The 20,243-nt window shown below is 39.8% G+C and overlaps 1 protein-coding gene across 2 annotated transcripts; it reads left to right on the plus strand.

Moving 5' to 3' along the window:
• Window positions 1-1,984: 1,984 nt before the first annotated feature.
• Window positions 1,985-19,420, plus strand: LOC310961017 (uncharacterized protein). Of its 2 annotated transcripts, none has more exons than XM_083932931.1 (7): window positions 1,985-2,118; window positions 2,536-2,660; window positions 3,607-3,707; window positions 4,061-4,209; window positions 5,298-5,526; window positions 6,425-6,645; window positions 17,362-19,420. In XM_083932931.1, the coding sequence occupies exons 2-7, from the start codon at window positions 2,536-2,538 to the stop codon at window positions 17,527-17,529; spliced, it is 993 nt and encodes a 330-aa protein (XP_083789057.1). In that variant the 5' UTR covers window positions 1,985-2,118; the 3' UTR covers window positions 17,530-19,420. The 2 variants fall into 2 exon arrangements, with proteins under 2 accessions (XP_083789057.1, XP_083789058.1); XM_083932932.1 differs by lacking the exon at window positions 1,985-2,118 and adding an exon at window positions 2,155-2,278.
• Window positions 19,421-20,243: the final 823 nt, after the last annotated feature.

Here is a 20,243-nt window from a genome sequence, read left to right on the forward strand (position 1 = left end):
TCATCACTTTTGTAATATCCTCTCTGTAGGCTCATGCGATGTGTTGGATGTGTAAGCAGACCCTCATGTAGACTATCTATGAGCTCAAGGGGGAAAAACACAATATATTTCATCAGAATCCTCCCATATGCTAGGAAATGTAAAATCTTATTATGCATAGCCAAATCCAGGATAACTTGCTCTTTGTACTCTCAAGGGTCACCTGTGAATAATAGTTGTATTCCTTAATTTAAAATGAATCGTACATAGCAAGGTTCGGTTTTGATTCTTTAATTTTTGGTGTTTGCTTTAATATTACAATAGACTATTGACAAGTTTCTGTCAGTTGCCAATTTTGGAAGAATTTAAATTTGGATCTAATAAATGTATTTTCTGTTATTTGCCTAAATCACAATGAACCCCATCTCTCTCGGTTTGTGGCTCAGGTGAAATAACACTACATAGATACTATAGGTGAATAGGGTAAACATTGTAACTAATCAATATGACCGTGAAACTTCTTCAGTTGAATGCTTACATTAAGATAATTATTTTTTGTATAACAAGTGATCTGAAATTGTATTTTGCCCGTAGCATTTGTGGACATTTTAGGAAAATGTCCTCATACTCTGAGAGCTAAGTGACTTTCCTGGGCATAAAATGCAAAATACCAGTAATTTAAAAAAAGGCAATTGTCATGAAAAAAATATGCATTTATGTGTATTTAAAAGACCTCTTCAATCTGTGAAACTGATTCACAGTAAAAACTCCCACTGTTGACACAACCTGAGGTCTAACAGTCCTCCAAACAACACCAGCCTATTCAGTATGTTTTGCCCTTTTTAGTCATATCTCAGGATTTATATCAGAAATTGTAGATGTTCAAATTTTCACATATGTGATCAAGCGAACCCCCCGATTTAATCGCCTCCATCGCTCCCCGTGTGAATGCACGGTAAGGGGGTAGTGTTACGGTCTATATAGGCCTATTTGCTGTGGAATTCAGCACTGATAGTGGAAAAAAAATAACAGACTGGGGAGCAAAAGATCTTATTTGGGAAAAGTGGGAAACATCTGACCTTTTTTAATAAAGGGTCCTATGTTTCCCGGTGACACACAAAGCGAGGAACATAGGACCAGGGGAACATAGGTACGCTCTCCTCCTGACTGGGTTTGGTTGGCAGCATTAGTCACCATGGTGATACAGCAACGCTAAAAGAAAGCAAAACAGGTGTCACAGCTAACCCAGGCTTCGAGTGCAACATACCTCACTAACCCACTAATCGAGGTCCGTAGTACACCCCAGGGTCCCCCCAATGTTATTGTTATTTAGACAAGCAATGTTAATGTTTTTTGTAAAGTGTCCTGAGATAACTTTTGTCATGATTTGGCACTATAAATAAAATTGAATTTAATTGAATTGAATAATTACCCCTGGGAGGTTTTCATCTCATCTCATCTCATCTTCATCCGCTTATCCGGGGTCGGGTCGCGGGGGCAGCAGCTTTAGCAGGGGACCCCAAACTTCCCTTTCCCGGGCCACATTAACCAGCTCTAACTGGGGGATCCTGAGGTGTTCCCAGGCCAGTGTGGAGATATAATCTCTCCACCTAGTCCTGGGTCCCTAGGATGTTTTGTGTTATTTTTTTTATGTGTATTTAATTGTTATTTATCTGTTTTAATTGTTGTTTATTTGTACCACTGAAATGCTCTCTGATTCAAACACAAACTGTGGTGTGGTGTATTTCTTTCCACCAGCTGCTCATCGTGCAGATTCTCAGTCCAAAGCATCACCATCACATGGAAATAGCAGGAATCCTTCCCTAAATACAACACGCCAATACTGCAAGGAGTGACGTCTCCTGACGTCACGCCCCTGTGGAGGAAATATGATGCTGCACGTGGTGCACGTGGTCTGTTGTTTACTTCTTCCAGGAACATTGGAAGTGCTGCTGGAGAGGCGGCGGCGGCGGGGGGGGCGGTGAAATTGTGAAACAGCTTTGTTGGGTAGAGTTACATTATAGCTGCGCATTCGGAAAGAGACTCGTAGACTGACATTAACAGCGGGAAAATGTCGAGCTGAATTCCCTGTTTTTCCCCCTCTTGAGCGGCTCTTTTAAACAGCGCGAGACTTCATCAGTACGTATTGTTTCTAGCAGAGCTCGTGCCAGTCGTGTCGGTTGCTCTTTGTTCTCTCCTCAGAGTGCCAAACTTGAAGATGTCAACAAAGCTGTAAAGCCTGAATATAGCAGCTAGCATACCTCCAGGATGCTGTTTGAAGCATAACAACAACGCTGAAGTAATGGAGATAGTGTTAGTTTAATGTGTTGTTTACGTTGTTTTTGTTTAAGTTGGGTTTGACTAGAACATGTTTAATATAGTCACCGTGCTTGTGACTTCATGTTTTTACCTCATTTTGACAGTAATGCAGTTGTATAAGCCACATATTTGAAGCTGCATATGTATTGTCCTTCAGTCACACTGTTGTTTAACTGAATTAGTTGTCTCTAATCAAACTTGTTGGTCAGTAAAGTGTTAATCTGTTCTTTTTTTTAGATGAAGAGTAGAATGCCTCAGCTGGGAAGCCTGTTTACCCAGTTTCCCCTCAGCTCCAAGGCTACAGAAAGTGCCAAAGGTCCACAACAGACACCAACACTACCTGACTTTATACAACATGTCAGGTAAGTATTGTGCCAGTTAGAAGCTGCGTTACAGTTCCAATATTATGACCATTTCCAGATCAATGCTTGTATTTTGGGTTTCTACTAGAACATATTTACACACTCCTGTACAGGCTAATGTTAAAAAAAACACATTATTTTTCTCATCCTGTCTTTCTGAATACACCTGTTTTCCCCCCTCAGTCTGGAATGCTCCATTTTAGCACTTTTGTCTTTAACCCCCCCCCCTCAAAAAGACCGTTCTGCTCTGATTGGTCAGCATTTCCCGGTTTCCCCATCTGCACTCTCTGCATCTCTGCACCATCCTTGCAGCCAGGAAATGACTGCAACTGCACCGTAGTGACACATCTTGCTATATATAATATAATTACCGTACAGAAGTTCTGACGGCTCGTTTGAAGACACAGTTTCTGAATACCAACTGCGTGTATTTCTCTGTGCGTAGAGCATTTTGATACTTTCGCACTATTTATTTCTGCTTTATGATAAACAACGGATGGGAATCTTTTTATTTGCAATGTGTGAAAGAGATAGTTTGTAATGATGAACCACGTAGAATCGTCCCCTAACTCTGCAGTTCTCCTTAGCTCTACGGTGTTTTAGCATCGTTCAGCTCATTGTTATGGTTTTACAGCTGCCACTTTACTCTTTTGCCCTTATAAAAAAAGCTCTGACCTGCCCAGCAGCAACAAAGCAGATGAACATAGTGGAGTTATTTGCATCTAAGGGTCAGATATTTCCATCAGGAGACGCTGGTGGAGACTAAAACAGAGCTAAAAGTGTCCAGTGAATACTGGACTGACATTTATTGGACAGAAAGGAAAACAACTCCAACTCCAACTGAATTACTTTGACCCTAAGTGGCCATCATATAATCAGTTTATGCAGCTTTTAAAAGGGCGCACAAAATTCCTAATATTACCTTTTCTTTTCTTTTTTACTGTAGGAAACTCACCAGGATGAGAAAAGAAGATGTTTACAGTAATCTTCGTGTCCCTGACCAGTTTCAGACCGCCAAAGATGACATCAACATTGTTATCCTCACAGGTTGGTATCTAGAATAAGATGGCATTACATGGTAAATCTGCACAATACATCAATACAATACTGACTTTGTGGTACAGGGTTCAATATCATCTGAATATTGTTTTTTCGTAATAGAAAATAATGCGCTGCTGAAAATCAATCACTTCTTGACACAGTGATAATAAGATATGATAATAATAATAATACTAATAGAATAGTAATCAAGTGACGTATGTCCAGTTTTATATCTGGAAATAGTTTCTCAAATAAACGTACAGAAAATGTTTTATATCACAATATGTATCACTATTGTGATATAATGTTACATATACTGTGATGGAAGATTTCAATAAAGTTTTCTTCTTTTTATGAAGGCCAGGGGATCTTCTGCATAGATGTAAAACCCTGGAGAGGCACAGTGTCCGCTCACAACCCCAACTGGCATGTGCAAGTGAAGGAAGAGGACCAAAACTTTACCAATACCTGCGTTGAGCAGATTGAAGATCCCCTCAAAGCTATCACGGTAAAAACAAACGACACATTCAGCTGAAATGTTGAAATACCATCGTGAAAGCCTAAATGTCAAACTGTCTGGCACACTTGTGTCCGAGGTCCAATCAATTGTCCGGGACATTGTTTTCATCCGAACTCCAGCCGGGTTAAGAGATTCTGAGTCACCATAACAATTTATATGGAAATTTCAAACACTACAGCGGGGCTTCCTAAACTTCCTGAGTGGTCGCTCTTCATTGAAAGGCCCTAATTATGTTCAGAGGGGGAGGTGAAAGCAGGCAGGTGCCTAAACACAGCTGTAACCTTATGTGCTTGGGTCTGTCAGGGGTCATTCATTTCCATCTCTATAGATGCTCAATTTGGACTGGGAGCTTGACAGAAGAGTCTGATGGCAAACACACGCTGCATTATTTAAACAGTTCTGCTTGAATTACATGTATTAACATTAACATGTATTTTCATTAATCTACACAAAGCAGATACAGCTCGGCTGTCTGTGCCAAGTTAAAGTTGTATAATTTATTAGAGTGGGTCCTTTATAGAAATTGAAATGTGGTCATATGCATTTGTGTGTCTGTAAGGTTATCATATAACAGTTTAATACTGAAGCACCCTGTGTGAGTTTCTTTTTCTGGATTAAAACTTGAGTACCTTGGTTGGTTGATTGGACAAAGCGAGCTATTTGAAGACATCACCTTGGACTCTAGGTACCAATACCACTTAGTTAAGAGTTACAGTTTTGTTGACCATGTTCATTTTATTTCTAGAATACCAGCTTTTAATTTAACAAAAGAATCCAAACAATATTTCTTATCTAAGAAGTTTAAAAACAAGCCGAACTTTGCCTAAAAATGTAAATGTATTATTTAAATCAGAGACTGTGATGAAAGCAAAAGTAAACAAGACTACAAATGTGAACAGACATTCAATACTAGCTGTCAGTACTGCTTTTTTGTGATACGACAGACATATTTTGTTCAGCTCCAAAGAAATATTGATTGAAACCAGCCCCATTGATCGCCATTTTTACTGTTTGTTGACATTGTATAAAATGATTAATCCAAAACTAATGATCGTAACTAAATCCTTCTCCTCTAGACCAAGACGGCTAACTTATGTGGCTATTTAAAGAGGAGTGGAGTGTCTGTGCGCCAAAGCCTCTTCTTCCCCAGAGTCATCTTCCTCTCTCCTGAGTGCGAGCTGGACGAGGAGCTGAAGAAGAGGAGGGAGCTGGTCTCCCACGGCCAGATGGACGACTTCCTCAGATCCTTCAAGGAGGGCTACGTGGCCTGGATATCAGATGCACTGACTCCTTCCTGGCTCTCTGGTGACGTTTCCTTAAAAGATAAACATTAATACTTCTGATGTTCTAATACTGTAGATATTTGACACAGTGCAGTGGTGCACTTTATTCTGTCTAGATTCATAATGAAAACTGCCGATAAGTTTCAAGGCACCTGTTTCATATTTTACCGGGGGGACTTTGTTTCATGCAATCCCATCTCTCTCCCCCCTCTTCAGCCCGACCGATAGGGTTTTTTAAAAACAGATTTTAGATGGGGGAAATTTACAGATTATAGCGCACTGGAACAAAAATACACCTATTGTTTTTGTGGAGTATGCAGCAATTTTGCCTGTGACTATGCAAAGGTACTCGGATGGCTGCTTTCTTAAACAAATAAATATAATAAATATACATTATTTTACATACATGGTATTACATTGTCAACCAATTCTAGGACAATGAGGAACTAAACAATAAATACAAATAAAATAAATAGCGAAATATTCCTTATTGGTCGATTGCGGACCCTTTACATAAAGAATAAATCAAAATAAAGTAAATAGTTATACAACACCATTTCCAAATCATCCGGAGCATAGTTTTCTGTGATATATGCTCTGTAAAAAAAGGTTTGCGTATCGGCTGATGATATCAATCAACCAATAAATTGGACTGGCTCTGCTCCTCTAATTTCCTGACATCTCTCTCCTGTTGATGCTAAAAAAAAAAACATAAAATGTCCCAAAATATGCAAATAATAATAATCTTACTGACCCTGAAAATGTTCCCACTGATTTTAACATAATAAGGACTCAATTAGGACTCAATAACTTGACCTGTTTATGTTTTATGAATTCCACCACAGAATATGACTAAATAATAAAGTTTCTGATAGGAATGCTACCAGGTCAGCTAATGTTGTCTTTTTTTTGTCCTGCAGGTCATCTGTCGTACAGGCAGATGGAGTCAGTGCGGGAGGCCTTGAGGAGGGTGGGGACGTGGGATCTGGTGCTGTTGCACTGTGGCCAGCAGCTGAAAGGGGACTTCCTGGGCTGCCAGTACATCGCTCTGAACCGAGAGGAGACAGACACGCTCGAGTTTACCCGAGTCAAGACCCTAGCCGCTGATTCGCTGTGGGCCCTGCTGGGACACGCTCCTCAGGTCAGTCCACGGTACAGTCTGTAAATGAGTCTAATGCTGTGTCAACGGCTCAGAATATAAATGTAAAGCAAAAATCCAGCAGGTGGCAGTAGTACTTTGTGACTGTCTCACTCTCTTTTCATTCCCCCCTTGTTCTTGGAACTGGATAAACACAGGGCTGAGTAGGTTGAAGTCTGCAGGACGTCACAGCATTCTTACAGTTATTTGAAAACACTTATGGCCATTTTTAATTTAAAAAAATGTCAGGGTATTACTGTTAAGCATTAAGTGATAATTACAATACAATTTTGGTCAAGAGACTTACACTTTTTACTGCACCACAGAGAGATGATAAAATTAATAATAATGATAATTCTTAATTCTTAATTATATAATTAATTATATATTTTTTTATTATCAAGCTAAGTCCAACTAATTACAGGCATTCATTATTATGAAGTACAAGAACTAGACTTATTGTGGTCAAAAACAAATCTTTACTTCACAATCTAGGAAAAGCTGAATGAGACATATCTTCTAACATGTTTCACTCTGGTGTGCTCTCTCAGATCACTTCCCATTAACGCTACTATTGTTAATTATTACGGCATTAACTCTTTAACTCTCTAGTTTTTATTGAGGTAAGTCACTCTGTCTGCCTCCAAGGTACTCATGAGCTCACTCGATTGAATCAAGGCAATTGCACAGTCACTGAATGTGAATAAGCATTATTATTTGAGCTTATTCACACTCAGTTATTGCAAAGTGAGGATTTGGCTAATTTAGTTACGTGTCTCTCCATGTGGCGGGAAATCTTCAATTAATGTAATGGTTGTGATGTTTTGTTTTTATTTATTTTTTACCTGAAATCATTCACAAATATTGGATTTTAATGCTTGTGAGACAGACGGTGCTTCAGTGCTGCTTGTTTGAGAAATTAGCTGAATAAAGTAATTGTTAGAAAGACAAAGGTCAGAGCTCTTAAGGTCCAGTGAGTACGACACCATCAGGTCAGCATCCATTACAGATTTCACACCAGCCCTCAGCACCCAAACACTCTCAGCCTTGGCTTTCCTTACAGACTCCACTCAGGCTTTAGTTCACCCCATCCCCCCCACCCCCAAACATCCAGACTGTATGTACTCTCCCCTCTCGCCTCCAGCTGCTGTGTATTTGATACATGACCCAACAATCATTAGACAGTCTCCAGTGGGCCCTTTTCTAGCCCGAGGGGACACACACGGCGACAACAAAATGTATTACTTTCAAAGAAAATTTGTAAATGGAGGCAGTGTGAGGTGAACCCACTCCCTGCATTTCACAAATAAATGTGAATATATCTGTTTTTACCCCATTTAGCATGTGTAATAACAATAGACAGGGGTGTATAGTATTTGTTTCCCATTGTCAGATTCCTAGCTTTTAGCTACACTAACCATCTGGAAATATAGTATCTGCCATTTGGATTTGTACTATGAATTCAAACATTTGGTTCTTTGGACTTTTGTCGCCCACTCTGTCTTAAGAAAGGAAAGATCTTTGCTCGTGTGCAGCAGCTGTGAGGGGAAGCTTTGGGGGTGGCAAAGAAACTTGATAGCTCCCCTAGGCGTATTTTCAGAGCCCAGAAATAATTCATGCTTTTGATTTGTTACTTGTAAACACACAGGATAGAAGATCTGCGATATGACCCACAGTCTCACTCAGGCATCTGTTTGCTTGTAAGAAGTGGCACCAGATGCATCCACAAAGCCACCGTGGAAGTACTAGGTGTGTTTTCTGTGGGCTCAGTCAATTACTCTGCGGAGAAGGGGATGTCTACATGTCCCCAAAGTGGAGAATGATTGAGTAGAGTGGCTGTAATTTATTAATTATGGTCTATATTCTTAGACCACGGTTCTGGCTTCATTCAATTTGTATGGATCTAGGGGTAATTAGTGTGTGTGTGTGTGTGTGTGTGTGTGTGTGTGTGTGTGTGTGTGTGTGTGTGTGTGTGTGTGTGTGTGTGTGTGTGTGTGTGTGTGTGTGTGTGTGTGTGTGTGTGTGTGTGTGTGTGTGTGTGTGTGTGTGTGTGTGTGTGTGTGTGTGTGTGTGTGTGTGTGTGTGTGTGTGTGTGTGTGTGTGTGTAAAGATCTATTCATGTCATAGTTTAAAGTGCAGGTTACTTATGTTGTCCTTCTTCATGTCAGCTGAAATTTGACTGTTCCAGGAGGTCTTTATACCAGTTTTTATAATTCAGTTTATTCAAGAGGAGTAGAAATGGGAGACCATGTTTTTAAAAAAAGTCCCACATTCAGGATATGGAATGTCTACAAATTGCATAGCTGAGGAACAACAATTGAGTTCCTACGACTGTAACTTGACTACTCCACCCTGTCAGCTGATTAGTTGAAGAAAAGCCACCAGGCGAAATTACCAAAACCATCTCGGCGAACAGATAATCAGATCTCGGTTACCGTAGATACATCTTGTCTTTCTGACTGGCTGCAGATTCCACACAGATGTAGCTTGTTAATTTAACTCAACGCTGACATTCCTCTCTGCTGTGCCCATCTCCCAGGGCAGGCTGCACGCGTCACAGGCCTGTAATGGACAGTCTGGTGCGCCCGCTGCTTAGCACAGAAAAGGCAGATAGGGGAGACATCAACCGCTTTGTGGTGATAATGAATGGAAGCACACAAAAGGCCAGGAGCTGGCCATTTACAAAGGCTGCAAATTCTGCTGCCTTAATAGATAATATTAGCAGCCGTTGCAGCTTGTTGGTCTCTTTTTATGTAGAGAAAAAAACATATTTAGCCATTAAAATAAAATGTATGCACTAGCCATTATTATTATTGATTATTTATAATCATCATTCACAAACATGGCAGAATCCCGCTGTATAAAATGAACATAGTGCCTATAATTTGTGTGAAAGCCTGTGTACTTGTGAGTGGATGCTTTTGGACCACAGAGACAACAAAGGTGTGCATTTTCAGTTATTAGACGTGAACCAAGAAAAAGATACAGAGTTGTTTCACAGAGTGTGTGCAATTTATAAGATTGTGTTTCCGTAGAGTTCAGTGTTTATCCGCTTCATCAAATAAACTTAGTGAAAGGATGATTTCTGTTCTTGAAGAAAGTAATTCTGAAGGATTTCCCAGAAAGAAAGATCTTTATGTTGCATTTTTCAACATAAATGAAAATTGTGGGTGAAATAACCAGGATGTTCTGATTTCTGTAATTGCAGCGTCGCTCTTGAAAGGAAACTGGAATTGGAAATAATTTGCACCAGAGTGTGTGTAGGTAGCTACAGAGGAAAGCTTACCATGCAATTACACATGAGAAGGGTGCTGCAGGATCACAAGTGTCTGTAATGAACTAGTGAAGACACCAGCACTTATACAGTGGAAGGCAATGATGAAAGCTGCCTTGTAATAGCATGTGATTAAACTTGGTAAAAATCTATTTTTTCATTCGAGCACTAAGCCACTGTGAAGAGTCCCGTGGAGAGATTCTGCATCTGTCAATTTGAAGATGACTCAATATGTTTCCTCCAAATTCATCACCCAGCATGTAATACCAGTCATTTTTGAGGGCTCTTCAAGCGCTCTTTTGTTAATTTAGTTAAACATCAACCAGCAGAGTTCATGTTTTACACATTCCTACTTAACACAGGTGGAGATTGAGTTTCAGTAAATTTGAATACATGTTTAAAATAAAGCTCCAAGCCATTAATATTCATTACAAAATAATTTCTTTGAATGTGAAATGAGCTGTGGTTGTGCAGTAGATAATATACGATCAGTGATACCCATAAATACTGCATGTTTATACTGTTATATTGTATATTGCATGCATTATACCATACTATGCAAAAATGCACAAAACAGAGGCGTAATTCATATGATTATATATAGTTTATTTAGTTATATAAAATACTGTATACCATATATGATAGTAAACAGTATATCTTTAAGCTTCCAGCTGTTAGTCGGATAAAACTAGGGCTGCATGATATGAGGCAAACATCTATCGGCGGTTATTTTTACTGATAAGTGCAATTTTGTTGACATTTACATTTAATAAAATGATCATAGTGATGTTTTTTACAAGGTTCTGTACCAAACGAGGATTTTTGCTTAGGTCTGTAGAATATGATTGGTAGGCCGGGACATCTCTGCAGCACCATTATGCCTGACTAGTATTACTAGTACTAGTATTTTGACACGTTTCGACAGTGTTTATAAAATATTGCAAAGTTCGATCAAATTGCAGTTAAATGTGCAGCCCTAGATAAAAGCAATCGTTTAGACTACGTCACTTTGGGCTCTGAGAAAGTGTGATCTGGATTCTGCACTATTTTTTGGCATTTCATAGACAAAATGATGAAAGATTATAATTATAAAAAATAAGGCCGATTAATTGGAAATGAAAAGGATTGTTCGTTGCATCATATTATCTTATATCATATTAATACTGCTCCACGGAAACTCAATAAACAGTATTTAATTATTGCCCAGACCTTTGCATAATAAAACCATATCAGCTTCACTCCAGATTTTTCCTAGTTAGGGTTCTCTGACATCATCCAATTTAGTATCAAATCCTGGGTTTAGTATCTAACGGAAACTTTTCTTTGGTCATTGGCCAAGACGTTCATTTTCTCGGGAAGCTCAGCTAGTGGTGTTGGGGATTCAGGATATTACAGTGATCCCCACAGTATAGCTTGTAAGATGTGATCAATAGGGATTCATGAATAATGAAGAGGCTGAGTGGAGCAGAGACACTTAATTACAGTTTCAAAAGCCATTCTCGTTAATTGAGGAGAATAAAGGTGGTGAAGTGGACTGAACAGCAACATTAGATTTTTTTATATGCGGGACGTTCTATATACAGAAAGAGCCGCAGTGACAGCTAAAAAACACCAGACGGTACAAATGGCAGGTGCTCGCTGGTGCATTTCTATGTTTGACATTTACTACTATCATATTTTTTTTTTTCTGTACTCTGTTTCTTCTGACCACCTGTGAGCAGACTCGTTCTTTTAATGTGAAGGCTAATATGCTGCATATCCAGACAGTGTATGGCCACTGTAGCAGATCTAGCATGTAATTGACAGCCCTGCCATCTGTTACAGTTATGTGAAATTATGGATAAACTAGTTAACAGACACTTTGGCCCATTGTCTTTTGTTTTGATAATCACCCTTAATAACGGACGGCATCAGTATGGTCTTTAAACCTGATTTGGGAGTTAATGGAGTCAGATGAGGGCAGTCAGTGTATGCTCTGGGGGTAATGCTGTTAGAGATGTTTGTAAAGAGCAAATTAAATCAGTCATAGATTGTGCCCTCTCAAGTTAGCCAGACAACCAGACCCATTGAGGAGAAAAAGGTGGGGGATTCATATATTAACCTCTCGCAGATAATGTACTTGGAAATAAAGTCAGAGCTGGGTGGATGGATGTAAATGGTTATTGCCAAGAGTCTAATGGCTTCCTGTTAGCTGAGGCAGGTTGGTTGGAAGCAGAGACGTTGCTATTCAGAACTTAACCGGCCATGTTTTGCGTTCCTGATGTTTCCTGACAATTATTGACGTAGACTGTAATGTCACCAACCCAGAGTTGAGGCATTTTAATGGACGGTTAATATCTGGAGTTCAATTGTAATGGTTGAGTATTTCATGCAGGAAGTATTGTAGTGATTTTAGGTATCATCATATACTCTACTAAAATGACACCTGCTGCTTTTAAACTCTTTGTTGGTCAAAACAAGCAGGTTGAAAATTGTGATGAGTATTTTCCATTTTCTTCTTATTCACTTAACAAAGTCATATCTTTTTTAAGGTTAAATAATATGTTTGAATTTGAATATACTTCTTGAAAAATGCTTCAAAATAATCTGGTGTTTTTTGCTTTACTTATGTAAACCAAAAAATGTTTGGTTTATGTACCTAGGTACCTGAAATGTTACTCTTAAAAAGCTGAACAAACCCTGAATTAATCAGTTCATTAGGAAAATAAGAAATAGATAATAGAACAGCCTCTCCTTATTTCAGCAGGTAGGGGGCAAAGATCCGTTCTGTCAATTGATGTATCAGTTAAACATTTTAAATCAGTCATAAATCATATGGACTGAAATAGAAAAACATTAATCTGTCTTGAATTGCATCGCCAACTCGAAGAATTGCTGATAATCCAGCGATTCACACCCCTCTCAGCAGGTTGTTAATGTATTCACCCAGAGAGCCAAACCACACAGTGTTTAGCTAATTGCCTTGTTAAATTCCTGCGAAATGACAGCGAACCGCTTTTGGTCTGATTCCATCACATTTGGCCCGTGGACAGAGATGTTTGCTGCGCCAGAGGTGTGTTACTCAGTGTTCCTCCCCATCTGTGTCTGGTGAGACACGGTGTGGAACAAAGAGCCCGTCGTCTGAAGCCGGTGTGGCGTTACGCTCATTCAGAGTTCACCTGAAACACTGCACCCATGGCTCCAGGTAACAGCCCCCACTGCCTGATACCCCACTGAGATTCTTTGACTTTATCAGGGGGAAGAATCTGAACTTTGTGAATGGCAATACACGCAGGTGGTGACTTGTCTCTACCCAATTACTAAGTTCCTCACATTATTGACATTTGTCAGACCTGTCAGACCTATAATCACAGATAATCATATTTATACCTAAACAGTTTGATGATCTACAATGTGTAGTCACAATGCATGGTCCATAATGCAAGTGTATTAGTTTTATTTTTTTAATTAAAACAAGTAATTTGAGATTTCAAACTGGCTGAGAGTCCGTGCCGTAAACATCCATACAGGTAGAAGATAAGTAAAGCAGTGAGATGGCTATCAGCTGTTTGTAAAGAGATGTTGGAATGAGCTGTCGTCTTGAGTTTAAAAGGGTAAAAGGTGAACAGAACACCAGAAGCAGCATTTATGACTAGTAGCAGACGGTAAACAAGAAGACAGAGGTTGTCACGTCAAATGTGAGGAGTGATGTCTTTCGCACAGCTCCTCCAACATTGAAAGTGAGAGGTGGATCAGGGGTAGACACAGTTAGGTGAGCTCTTAGCCCTTTGTGTGACACCCAACTTTAGCCCAAAGGGTCCTTTCTTGCCATTAACACACACACACACACACACACACACACACACACACACACACACACACACACACACACACACACACACACACACACACACACACACACACACACACACACACACATACATTCAGGCCTGTCTGTTATTGAAATTGTAATGATTCTTTTACACACTACTCACTGTCCATTTTTTTTAGTAACTATTGATCTGTTGGTTAGTCAAAGGCTGTGCAGCTGGGACATGCTACATTTAAGTGCAGGATGCAGTTTGCACTTTGAATAACATTGTGCTTTGATGCCAGCCACTCCTGTAAACTTTGTTCTCCTGCCATAATTTACAGTATCGTCTTTACCCTCAGACACTTGCCTCAAGTGGCTGAGAGGTTAACATGCACTGACAGTTCCTACCTGAGACACCATCTCTGCTGAACAGCACCTGACAGGCACGTTTTCTAGACCACACAGAACTCCCCTCTTTGATTATATGCCAAAGACAGCTGCATATATCCTTCCTGTATGTGGCAAAACACGGTGAATGCAGCAGTTAATCAAATCTGTCTCGTCTTTTGATTTCTATTCATCCAGTATATCTGTGTGGCTTTTGGGTTGATAAATGTAGACCTCTAAGAAGGTTATGTTTTCAGGCCTGTTTGTCTGTGAAGCATGAAGCATTTTATGTTTTGGTTTAAACACCTTAAGCCATAGAAGTGAGTTTGGTCTTCACTGTATTTTTGTTTCATGGTCATTTCTGAAATGTAACCTAAATGCCGCAGGAGGAGTGGTGATGATGGAGAACATCATCACCACTCCTCCTGCAAGTTTCAGTGGTACATGCCCAATAAAAACATATTATAATTATTAAAACATTTTTTAAAAAGCCTCCAACAAAACCTTTTTTTCAGATTCCATACCATTTTCCCATATCTGGTTTCCAAATTGTTGTAGGCAGTTATGACAAAGTTATTTATGTAAGAGTGTATAAAATATGGACATAGTCACTCAAAGCAGTTGTAATTGAAACGGGCAAGTTACATAAAAATTCAACCTTGTGCAGTTAGTCATGAAAGGGGTACTTGGCTACATAGACCAAATCTGTCTTTGGTACCAGACTGTAATCATGTTTATTTTTCACTATAAATTTGGGCATTTTATCATGGAGCCAGCCTCAAGTGGCCATTTTAGGAACTGCAGATTTCTGCACTTCCGCATTGGCTTCATTTTTTGCTTCTTTGCTTGTTATTTACACATTTGTGCAAACTTTAATCCATGAACTACTGAGTGCATCATGTAATCGTGCATGCACCTAATATGTTTTAAAGGTCAAATGCACATATCAACTTGAAGTAATCCTGTAGATTAATTGCATCATGCCTTTTGGATGATGCTACAGAAATAAGATAGCTTTTAATTTCTTTACTCAAGATACTGGGATTGCTTTGCCACAGCTCTCACAGGCCATGCCCCAATTTAAAATACTGAAGTTTTGTCACGTCCACATGCACTAACATGAACACACGGCTGGACCGGCTTTCAAAAACAAACCGTGAAACGCCGATTACAGCACACACACACACACACACACACACAGAGGGAGAGCGACTTCATTCTCTGCTCAGGGCGCCACTACTCCACGATATCTTTACATAGCAAATATTTGTTTGCTGTTATATTAATGCTCTGAGTGTTGAGTACAGAACCTTTAAATCAAATTTTACTCAATACAAAATTGTAATATTCCCAGACAGGATTTCCAAAGATACTCTGGTCTGCCATCAGCCGATGAGCATTATTGTTAGTATGCATATTTCAATGCAGATCTGGATCTAGATGCATACATTTTCTTTAATTGAGGATTGTACAGCCACAATGCAGGTAATTGCTCTTTGGATGCTTTCCAACACATGCTATGTGTGTTTCAGGGCCCCTTGTGCTTCTACTTTTGTTCAGGTTTAAATATGATGCAGAAACATTATGTTGTCTGCGTAACAAAGACGAAAGTACTCAGCTTTAGTTCCATTAAATTAGTTAATTGCTGATTACCAACTATTAAGTTTGGCTATGATTTGTTAGAATAATTCCTCTCGGATGTCTTTGTGTTGGTGTATGCACGTCTCTGCCACCAGCTGTCATGAAGCTATTTTTTCATGCATCCCAAATTAATAGACACTCGTTCTGAAGTGTCTGATGCTATTGTAATACAAGCCATGTGGCATTCGGCCAAGGCTGCAATATAAGACACAATTGTTCAGCTTTTTTCTCTCTTTCTCCCTGTTTTTAATGCACTGTAATAAGTAAGTAAATGGTGGAAAAATGTGTGTCTGAAATCGCAGGGGCCTTTGTTGCAGATAATTAGGTTAGCAGCAAGAGTGTGCAGGTGTTGAGGGTGTGCTGTGTGCTCGTGTTGTGTTATCGACTTGCTCGTATTCGTAGGCTGTCAGGGGTGTCGCACTTCCCATCAGCCCCAAAGCTCACCAACCTCTTCACTATTAAAATGATCACTTTCAATAGCAGACAAAGGAAAGAGGGAACATATCTAGTGCAGGGTATTCTCCCCACCTCTAATGCTTATCTGCCTTTTGATGTCAGCGTAATAAAAGGCCTATTGGGCTTCCACAATAACCTGCAAAATGGACAAGGGCCGATATACTGGGCTCTGACTGTCGCTACCATTAACTAAAAGGCCCAGACATTATGGAGAGCCGGGGATGAAAGAACATGGAAAAAAAATAATAATTGAAAAATTGCCTAATGCTAAAGTGAAAGAAAATGGAACTGTGAAAAGGCACTGTCATATTCTGTTATCCCCTGTAAATGCAGCCAAACAAGAGATGCAGCGAGGCATTCTTTGTGAAATGGATGTGGTTCAATTACCTTCATGTCTAAATCTAGTTAAGGCTTCCATTTTCAGGCTCAAACACAACAGGCCGTTTTGATGTAGTGTTAAAGCGTATTATGCCCTACAACCTACATAAAATCAAGAGAAGTATGACTCCATTCAAGATGTGGAGGGGAATTAAAAAAGAACACATCGAGAACAAGGTTAATTTAATATTTATTCAGTTTCAGACTGCCGTTTGGATTACTGTTTCAAAAGAGTTGCACAGTGTTTCAGTGGGGTTGTGGTTTTAAAGAAAGGATCATTTTGTAGTATAATCTACCAATAAAAGGAGATGGGATTTGTTTCATACATTTAGCCGTAATGCTTTTTAATCAGCGGTAACATGTAACCAAAATGTGTTTTTAAAATGGTCAAACAAATTTAGCCTTGTTTTGTTGTGGATAGCTGGCCATTTAATACCTGCAAATTACCAAATATATACCATCAAGTGACAGACTTTTTTTTTATATAACTTGTTTTTAAACCCAGTCCCTCCACCAACAAGCCAGCATCAATATGTTTACACTGGTTTTTCAGTCTGCAACAGCCCACAGATTAAGTTACAGCTTATACATGTAGGGATCAAATGCTAAAGTCATGAGCGTTTGCTTCGCTCGAGGCAGAGGTCAGGAGGTCTCAGTCAAGGCCATGACCCCCGCAAACGCCCTGAATATCCAACAACAGTCCCTTTTTTTTAGCCACTTTGGTTTAAACTTACTTTAACCTTAATTCTCCGTTTTCTTGTACTTACTTTTCCCCTGTCCTACTCTGCAGGTAACAGTAAGAATGTACAGGCGTGGATCTCAGGGCTGGCTGGGTAAATCTCTGAACGCCACCACCACCATCCCCTCCACCACCTCTGTGATCTTCAGAATCAGCGGGGATGAAGCCGATGCCAAAATCCCAGCAAACACCATCCACAGCATCACACTCAGCAACTGACCGTGTGTATGAGTCAGTGAACAGCATAGCCATAACAATATGGACGCAGATGCAAAAACCAAACTCTTAATTTAGTTTTAACCGAAGCACGTTTTTTCTGAGTGCCTTTTACTATGCAGTGTTTATTTTTGGTCTATTTTTACTAAAACACAAGTTCTTAATGTCTTATCGGTGAGCATTTATCATAAAAAACAAAAAAAGGGCCAATTTCCCTAATTCTGTGATCCTCAGTGGCAATATTATGTTAATGAAGATGGTTTCAGACAATTAGCCTGATTAACTTTCTCTTGTTTTGAATTTCTAGGGCTGGCCCAACACTTTACACTAGCCATTAATTAATCATTATGCCAGCTGATTGTGTCACATCAGTTCAGGATTGAAGTGTTTAATCGGTTAATTGTGGCAGTTAAAACCTGGTGGCCTCTAGTACAATGAGAGCCGAGCATGTTACTGCCTCTGTGGGTTTAATGGGCAGCGATTTACGGCCTGTTTAGACAGTGAAACTGTAAGGTGCTTTATTAATATGCTCCACAGCACTGAGGAGATGATAACGTATTCAGGCGCAGCCACCAGCGCCATTCATAACTGTGTCCAAGTCACTTTCCATCAGTTGCTAGGCTTACACAGCTGCGCTAACAGCAAGCAATTGTATTTACTGTGCCTGGTAGTGGCCAAAATGAAGTTATTTCCATCAAGATATCAGTGCCTTTAGCTAATACAATAGAAGGAGCTCTCTGTGTTGATGGTATCTCTCCGCATGGCATCTCTCTACCTGAAACATCATTACACTGTACTCAAGCTCCTCACTTTTTCAAATGTCTGTTTACTGTTTTACCTGAGGCACAGATTGTACAAACAGCTCTGTTGTTTGCATTTGTACATGCACATTTTTTAGACTATGGTTCTTTGTCACATCTTGGTCGACATTGCTTGAATTTGTAAGTGATGAATTTACTGTCTTTGCATATTTAAACTTAGAAAGGGGGGTGTCCTCAGGAACTGTTCTCCACAGCACTTCACGTATAATATTGACAATATCAGGAGATGAGAAGGATTCAAAGAAAGTACTATATGGACTTCTAAGTGGTGGGCGCATGCAGGTTAACTGCTTTGTATTTTTTTGTTTTGTTTTTCTTTACTTAAAGCACTTTCAGCATCACGCCTTCTTAAAGCTGGGGTAGGCAGGTATTTTTTCATCATTGGGCAAAAATTCCATAATAACCTTTGAGCATATTGTAAGTGATGTAAGTGGTCTGAAAGAAACCTTCTTAGACCTCTGCATCTCCTCTTGGCTCTGTTTTCAGGCTTTAGAAAATCTAACCTGTGACGGGAGACTTTGGCCATTGACAGAGAGAGGATGTTCCTAATAGCTGTCCCACAAATGCAGATTATGGATGTATTATAAGAACTGGACACCAGATCCCAAGATATCCCACCTATCCAATGAGAGTTACTCACCTGATTCACAGAAAAATGTTAGAAATATAAAAACTCAATGGATTAAAAATGTGTAATAGTCATAGTCAGTCCTGTCAGACATAAATTGTACAATGGTGGCCTATAGGGAAAATGCTTTTTTGGACGTAGGGGGATTTTTCACTGCAACACAATCGGAGAAATTGCCTGCAAGGCTGAGCAGTGGCGCAGTGTCCAGTTCTTGTTATAGGTCGAAACACAGTATGTCATCTAAAAGTTGTTTTTTTCCCCCCAGAAAACGGCCTACCACAGCTTTAAGAAGAAGGATTGTTACTCTTAAGTTGAATGATTTAAGCATGGTTTTATCCATTAAGATAGTGTGATTTTTTTTTTAGTCATGGTAATCCTCAAGTCTTTTACTGTTTACTTGTATTTGTACTGTCTGGTGTCATAATAAACAGATTTGATAATTTAATGCTTCTCAAAGTCACATGTCACTACTGGGCCACAAGGTTTCTTCATTTGGGAGATGGAGAGCATCCATCGACGGCTCACTCTGCTCTTTGAAAGCATGCAGCACGACTCCAGCGCGGTAAAAGACTGGATATTAGGAATGGATGACTGGCCACGGGGACAAAGCAAGCTCTGTTGGGCAGAATGTTGGCGAGAGGGAGGGGAAGCAGAGCGGAAATGGACATGGGGATCAGACCAGAACATAGTGTGACAAGGTAACAAGGTAAACTGATCCCAGGCTGCAATTCCTCTGGAAACTAAATCAATGAGGGTTCTGTTAAAATGGAAATCCTCCCGGATATCGAGTTTAGGATGAATCTATAGCACAATAGAATCAGCTGTAAATATGTTTTTTCCTTTGCAGTAAACGTGCGTCATGTAACCTTACGGATAGTTGTTCTTACCATCTGTACGTTACAGATAGAAAGAATAAGCCGGTACATCAAGGAAGTGATCAAATAAAAGTCGTGACCCTGCAGTAAGCCCAGGTGTCCCAACTTTGACCTCTGGCGGATCTGCTGCCCCCAAGGGTTGACAGGTCAGTTGATTGGTTTGACCTTTCCTTTGTACAGGACATGGAACCGTAGAGCAGCCTGGACATGAAGGACAGGTCCCTCTCAATGGACATGCAACGTAACAAGTCACTGTCTCGGCCGCAGCCATTTTTAGTGTGAAATCCTGCACCACAGTGCTGGATTCATGCAGGACAGTACTCGAGGACATTGCTTTCCTAAATATTCCAAACACTTTCTTTCACTTGCCCGAACACTGATGCAGACTGCCAA

Source organism: Echiichthys vipera, assembly GCF_963691815.1.
Source record: "Echiichthys vipera genome assembly, chromosome: 18".
NCBI lineage: Eukaryota > Metazoa > Chordata > Actinopteri > Perciformes > Trachinidae > Echiichthys > Echiichthys vipera.